The sequence below is a fragment of the Camellia sinensis genome, chromosome 12 (assembly GCF_055761805.1).
Source record: "Camellia sinensis isolate YWXY chromosome 12, ASM5576180v1, whole genome shotgun sequence".
In the NCBI taxonomy this organism is placed as follows: domain Eukaryota; kingdom Viridiplantae; phylum Streptophyta; class Magnoliopsida; order Ericales; family Theaceae; genus Camellia; species Camellia sinensis.
In genome coordinates, this window is record NC_138972.1 from 104,056,804 (window position 1) to 104,064,334 (window position 7,531).

Below are 7,531 nucleotides of genomic sequence, written 5' to 3' on the forward strand. Positions count from 1 at the left end.
CTGTTTCCTTATAAAAACTGCAACATCATAGTGTTTCATTTCATCACTATACAAGCAACATATCTAAATTTATTCAAAATGCAAATGAAACTGCAAAATTACACAGTTTAACCACTACTCAAAACAAATAGCTAACTTATTATAAAGTGCAAATCAAACTGTCAAATTATACAGTTTCGTAACTCTTACGAACAAAATACATATAACTTCATATTAAACTGCATATAAAACTTCAAAATTATACAGTTTTGTCACTATATTACTCATACCCTGTTGTCACTTTCATTTTTTCTGAAATAGCTGTTGGAAGATATTGGAAGAAACAAACCTGTATGCCCACAAATCCAATCAGGGATTTAACCATCTCCCCTTTTGAAAGTCCCTCTCCTGTATCCACTCAAATGCCACCACCACACCCAAAAACAACCAAATCCAACAGACCCCACCAAAAAACCCACAAAACAACCACACCACCTACAAGAAAAAGCCCAAGAACTACACCACAGACCCCACCCACCCAACAAACACCAACCACACCTCCAACCACAACAAAAACAAACAAAAGAAAGCCAACAAAAAACCAAGAAGCTCCTCCAACCAAAAAAAGAAAGCTCCAAGAAAGCCAATCAACTCCCAAAACAACAACCAAGGCATCAAAAGAAAAAAAACCAGCAGTCCCTGCAAAGAGAGTCCAACAATTTAATTATCGTTCCAACATCGGAACGGTAATCAAACTGTTGAAGGGGGTCAAATTCACAAAAGCCCAACAGACAGAGCTGCAAAAAACCCCTTTTTGGCCCCTTATAAATGCTCTCTCCTCAACACAACTGAAGGCCTCTTGGTGCAGATGCTACAATTCCATTGTAGCAGAAATGACAACACTCTACAACAAAAGAAAAAGATCATTTGTACTTGGCAAAAAGGAAATGAAACTCAGAACCAGTGATGTCAAGCTCATTTTTGGTATCGACTGTGGAGAAGACAGCATCACCACCAAATCCTATGCAAGACCAAAGGATTTTGAGCTTCCATTTTACAAACGAAGATGCAAATCAATCAAGAGATTGGATGGCAAGTCTTTGACCAAAATGTTTCAACAAACAAAAAAAGGAAAATCAACCAATGATTGTCAAGATCTTGCAAGGGTAATCACCCTTTACTTGTGCTTGAAACTTCTCATGCCCACAACAGGCCATACACTCAGTTGGAGTTTCCTCAACTATGTTGACAACCTCAACAACATCAAGAAGTACAATTGGGTTGAGGCAATAAAAGACACACTGATGAATTCAATAGCAAATGCAAACAACAACCCAAGGCATGTCACTGGATGCGTCATGTTACTCTTGGTAAACACATTACTCAACTACTTCCCACAAAAATATCAGACATTCACCTATTTCTAACTATCTAACATATTTCAACTTTTTTTTTTTTTTTTTTACAGTACTGGTACTGTGAGCACAGTAAACTCCTCCGACCATCCAACAAAGAAGGCTTCCCAAGGTTTATGAAATGGAACCTTGGCAAAATGTACTCCAAGTGGAAACACATCAGCCTCGCTCACTTTGAAAAGGTATTCAAACTCTTCTATACTATCCTAGCACAAATCTATTGAACACTCCTTTCATATTCATTGTAGTACAAATCACATTATGAAACTGTGAAAATTTTCAGTTTCAAAGCACACACTTCTTTAACATCACTCATGTTATGAAACTGTAACATTTTTCAGTTTCAAAAAACATATTTCGACACTTAACCCACATTACTCACAGTACAACTCATCTTATGAAACTGACCAAATTTACAGTATTACTGATATATACCACATTGTTCCAATGCAGGTTAACCAAAGTGCTTTAACCCCAACTGAACAAGAAATACAGTTATTGCATATCAATCAAAGCACATCAACAGACTCTTCAGCAAAGAAACAAGACCACAAAAAGGACAATAAGCAAAAAAAGAAAACAAAAGCAACAAAAAAAAAGAACACTTCTAGACAGTGATGAGGATGATTTTCTCGAAGAAGAACATCATTCAGAATCAGAATCACAATCAGAAAAAGAAGCACAACAAAAAAAAAAAAGAAAAGAAAGCAAAAACCACAACAAGAACCACAAAGTGATGAACAAGAAGAAAAGAGTGATGATGAAAAAAATCAAGTGACTGATGAAGAAAAAACTGATGAAGAAGAAACTGAAGAAGAAGAAGAAGAAGAAACTGAAACTGAAGAAGAAGAAGAAGAAGAAGAAGAAGAACACCTTGATCAAGAAGAAGACCAACAACAAGAACAAGAAGAACAACAAACAAACCAACACGAAGAAGTCAATGAACAAGAACTGACAAACCAACAAGAAGAACTGCAAGAGAAATCTGACATACTTCATGCACAAGGTAAACTATTGTCTAATACTAAATCATACTGCAAAATTTCATTAAACTAACCAAAACACAATCCAACATTTTTATAGGTCATGACCAACCACAAACACCAACCAAAGAGGACGACAAGGACAAGCTCATATCAGCCCTGAGAGCACAAATGCAAGAAATGGAACAAAAATTCATGGCTGAATTGCATAAAAAAGAAGATCAATTGAAGGAAATGTCCACCAAAAAAACTGGCAGTCCCCAACAAAGATCCATGGTCAAGAGAATCAAACAAAAATCAAGAAAACAAGCACATGACCCAGATTTTGAATACCAACCAATGACCAAACCCAAAGAAGATACAACAAACAAGACACAAACTGCTGCTGATGTACCCAAACCAACACAGGGTACCAATGAAGAAAAACAGAAGAAGAATGACAACAAAAAACAGGGTGCTCATGAAGCAAAACAACAGCAGAAAGAAAAGATGCAAGAACATATTGGCCAAGAGAAACCAGTTGCTGCTGAAACAAACCCAAAAGAGCATGCCAATCAAAAGAAGACAAATCTTCAAGTATTGGAAAGTGATGATGATTTCCAGGAAGAATCAATCCCAAACAAGCCACTCACCATTTCATGCCGCAAAACAAACAAGGTTTGGCATAGCCTATCCAAAAAAGACCAAGACCAAATTCAACTCATCAACAACACACAATCAACTGCTTGTGTCTGGTCTGGCAGCGAAGATGAAAACTACGTATACTTTTCAGATATATGCAGATTGACCAACAGGGAACCCTTATATGGGAATGTAGGTCTCCAACTGCACAATTTTACAGTTTCTGTACATATTCAATAACCTATTCCACAAACCTAACACATTCTCATATATAACATGTTTCAGGTCATTGATGCCTTCTCAGAAAAGCAATTGGCACTCCAACCAACCATTGAAGAATTTGAGAAAAACGATCTAGTCTTTGCAAGCAATCCATACGCAGGAAGATCTTACGTTTTCTCAACACTCATCAATGTAAGCAAAACTTAACATACCTTACAACTGCAAAATTTTCTACTTTATCAACATGTATTACTACATAGTTTTATGACATATTTCAAACATATATATGACTTACAGACTCCACTACAAAACCAAGATCAAGCACTGAGAGAAAAACTGATGGACAGCCATTTTCCAGAAGCAATGAAAAACAGATATATCCATTTCCCAATCAACCACGACAACCATTGGACAATTGTGGTCTTTGACAATGCTGATGGAATATGGAGACACTATGACTCGTTGAGACCAGCAAAAGATTGCCATAACAAGCACTTTGAAATTGCAAAGCAAATTGTAAGTTAAAATAAAATTTCATACTTAGTTCCATCCCTTTACAAACATCTCAACTCATCACTATAACTAACAAAAACACCCACTAACTATTTTGTAGCAACAACATCAACTGAGATGGAATAAAGCATTACTCAGCAAACAGGGAAACATGTTTTCATCTCAAGAGTGCGAGACAGAAATTGCATCAATTGAGGAATGCCCACAACAAACCCCACACTCGTAAGATACAAAATCCATAAACTAATCTTCCAATATGCTAATTTTTGCAGTTTCACCTAACTAATTAACTTCATCTCAAACATTGCAGGAATGATTGTGCAATTGCCGTCTGCAATGTTATCAACCAATATCTCAACTGGCAACCTGTGCAGAAAAAACTTCGTCCAACTGAGTGGGTCAAATTTCGAGCACAAATCATCAATCAATTCCTCAATGATGAGAACCGATCTTGGAAACTCGAGCACTACCAAATGTTGACAAAACATACCAAACCATAGAAATAATGAACAAACTTCTTAACAATACAAATATTCAAGGGAACATATCTTTGAACCTTTTTTTATTTTATTTTTATTTTTCTTTTTTAACATGTGACAAGTACTTTATATACTTTTGGGAATGATCTTTTTCTGGTTATCATGGTTATGGTGAAAATGATTGATGTTGTTGTTGCTCTTCTTCTTATTATTATTATTATTGTGGTTCTTCTTTTGATTGTTTGTCTACCTGTTTGTGGTTGCATATATTTACATACAGTAAAGGTTGATTCTAATAATTCTTCAAACTGCAAAATTTTTCAGTTTCATCAGCTTGTTTCTAATAATTTTTAAAACTGCAAAATTATGCGGTTTCATCAGGTTGTTTCTAAATAATTCTTAAAACTGCAAAATTATACAGTTTTATCACTATGAATTATGAACTGCCTTTCCATATTATACTGTTTCAATAAGAAATTTTCAACAACCTTCTCTGCATTCCATAAAAATAAAAAACAAAACCAGACTATTCGAAAACAACTTCAATAAGTAAAAAACACATCAACAAACAAAAAACAATTCAACCAACTTTATTCATTACTTCCATAATACCAAGTATCACATTTTTTATTATCATAATTCCTCAAATTCAAATACAAATCCAAAAGAATAGATTGCGGCCTCAAATAGCAGCCTTGCACGTCTTCTTATTGTGATTCCCATATTTCAAGCATCTCCCACACTTGATTTGCTTCACATTCTCACCCCTTGAAGGTATCCTCTTCTTCTTGTTCCGCCCGGGCTGCTTCTTCGTTATAGGAGGTTTGATAACCGAACTACTGGCACCATCAAAGTCAAATCTCTCACTTGAAGGCACTGGATAAACAGATTCCTTGTATGACTCTCTAAAACAATCTACATGAAAAAAAGGATCAATGAAACCATACACATCTCTACCACTACTACGCAAAGCATGCACAGCATGACAACAAGGAAAACCATTCAATTGCCATTCATGGCAAGAACAAGTTTGTCTACCAATATCAACATAAAAAGAAATAGAAGAATGAACCTCAAGCACAGTATCACTAGCAACAATCACATCCCAAGACTTAGCTAGCTCCAAAGAGTCCACCAACTTCTTTTCCATAACTGGACACAATTTCGTAGTCCATCTTCTAGATTCAGCTCTTCTATCCGACAATTGAGTCATGATTTGAACCCTAATCATATCAACCATACAAGTAATAGGCAACTCACGGGCCCCACCAATCCAATTATTATAAGACTCGGCAGCATTAGATGACATCTCACCATATCGTTTCCCTCTAAAAAATGCATTGGCCCACTTATCATTTTGCAAACCATCCAACATACTATCAACTCTACCATTCCCAGCAATACGCCTCAATTTCTCCATATAATGTTGGAAAGAAGCAACCGTTGGCGCATAAGCACATTTAACTAATATTTTCATCAAACACAGCTTATAGTTAGTACGAAGTCCCACCAATTTGTCAATCAAATTTCTCTTCAAATGATTCAAGCAGTAAGCATGATGTGCATTGGGGAAAACCACTGAAAGAGCGTCTAGCAATCCATGTTGACGGTCCGACACAAAAGTCAATCTCCGGCCTGAACCAACAGCCTTCAACAACTGACTTAAGAACCACATCCAATTATCTTGATTTTCAGCGTCAACAATCGCAAAAGCCAAAGGAAACAAACCTGCAAACAAACCCACATGAAACTGCAAAAATTAGCAGACTCACAATACAATAACACACTGACAAACTAAACCAATACTAACTGCAAATAAATACATACCTTGATTACCATCCTTTGATGTTGCTGCAAGCAAATGCCCCTTGTAACGCCCCTTCAAAAATGTACCATCAACAAACAACAACGGACGACAAAATTGAAAGCCATACAAACATCCATGAAATGCCACAAACAACCTCCGAAAACACCCACTACTTTCATCCACATCTAATTCAAACACACTTCCCGGATTCGTTCTCATAGCCGTCTCAAGGTACCATCGAAGCTGGTCAAAAGAAGTTGCAAAATCACCAAACAACCCACCTCTTGCCTTATCAACTCCTAACCATGCAACCCGATAAGAAACATCTATACCATATTGCTTCTTCAACTTTTTTTTAACTTCAATAGGACGAGTCAACGGATTATCACTAATATCATTTTGCACAATATCAGACACAAGTCTAGAACCAACCATTTTGCTACAAGATCTACGAGCAACAACCCCACAAGTATGCACATTATCCAACTTCATTATAAAAAAAACACCAGAATCCATCAACACCCTTCCATGCACAAACCATTTACAACCCGTAGACGACTTCATCATACATTCAGCGGTTACTCTTGTTGCATCATTCTTCAAATAATTCACTGCAAAACCACACTGAACCGCATACTTAGCCAATGCAATGCGGAACCCCGACACTCCACCTTCAAATTCTTGACCAACACTATGTATAATCCCCTTCCAACTAGCAGACAACCAAACTCTCTCTGGTTCTGGATAAAAACTACGCAACAAACCACCAACATCATCACAATCATTCACAAAAGAACTCTCACAAGTTACAGAATCAATCCTACAAGAATTACCATCATCAACCTCCACAACTCTCTTATCCCCCACAATAACATCAACAACATGACAACCACTACCACCTACCATTGACAGCATATTCCCCAAATCATCATCACATTCAACAATACAATTAGAATATCCAGGAACAGAGAAAAACAAACAAAAGTTACCAACACTCAACTCCTTGAACTTCGCACATATTTTCTCAACAACTTCATCATAACTACATCCGTCACTAATCTTAATAGCAGCACAACAATTACTGTATTTGCACATTAACATGAAACACCGCTCCATACTACAAAATCAGAAACCAACAAACAATTGTTCACAGATTCCAAACTGCAAAATTATGCAGTTACAACATATCAATAACAACAGTACACAATTTACAATTCCAAAACTGCAAAATTATACACTTACGACATATCAATATCAAAACACCAGAATTCACAAATCCAAAATACAACTTCAAAACACATTACACTATACGACAAACAAAAATCAACAAAATCAAAATCAAACAAACAAAATTCGCCAAACACAAACCACATATCACGCAAATTTGCTTATATATATATACATACATATATGTCGACAAAATACAAACCACATACACACACAGACATATATATATATATATATATATACATATATATGTATATCTATGTATCGACAGATACATACATACAC

General features: G+C 36.1%; 3 protein-coding genes across 3 annotated transcripts; 2 read left to right on the forward strand and 1 right to left on the reverse strand.

Moving 5' to 3' along the window:
- Window positions 1-297: 297 nt before the first annotated feature.
- LOC145804695 (uncharacterized) lies at window positions 298-2,027 on the forward strand. The gene is made up of 3 exons (XM_082899479.1): window positions 298-1,349; window positions 1,448-1,576; window positions 1,848-2,027. The coding sequence occupies exons 1-3, from the start codon at window positions 333-335 to the stop codon at window positions 2,010-2,012; spliced, it is 1,311 nt and encodes a 436-aa protein (XP_082755605.1). The 5' UTR covers window positions 298-332; the 3' UTR covers window positions 2,013-2,027.
- On the forward strand, window positions 2,027-4,258 carry LOC145804696 (uncharacterized). Its single transcript, XM_082899480.1, has 6 exons — window positions 2,027-2,400; window positions 2,478-3,190; window positions 3,284-3,412; window positions 3,518-3,736; window positions 3,834-3,955; window positions 4,044-4,258. Exons 2-6 carry the CDS (start codon window positions 2,549-2,551, stop codon window positions 4,231-4,233), a joined length of 1,302 nt encoding a protein of 433 aa, XP_082755606.1. The 5' UTR covers window positions 2,027-2,400; window positions 2,478-2,548; the 3' UTR covers window positions 4,234-4,258.
- Window positions 4,259-4,779: 521 nt separating this feature from the next.
- Window positions 4,780-7,135, reverse strand: LOC145803784 (uncharacterized). Its single transcript, XM_082897130.1, has 2 exons — window positions 6,040-7,135; window positions 4,780-5,940 (listed from the first exon to the last, which is right to left on the reverse strand). The coding sequence occupies exons 1-2, from the start codon at window positions 7,133-7,135 to the stop codon at window positions 4,895-4,897; spliced, it is 2,142 nt and encodes a 713-aa protein (XP_082753256.1). The 3' UTR covers window positions 4,780-4,894.
- Window positions 7,136-7,531: the final 396 nt, after the last annotated feature.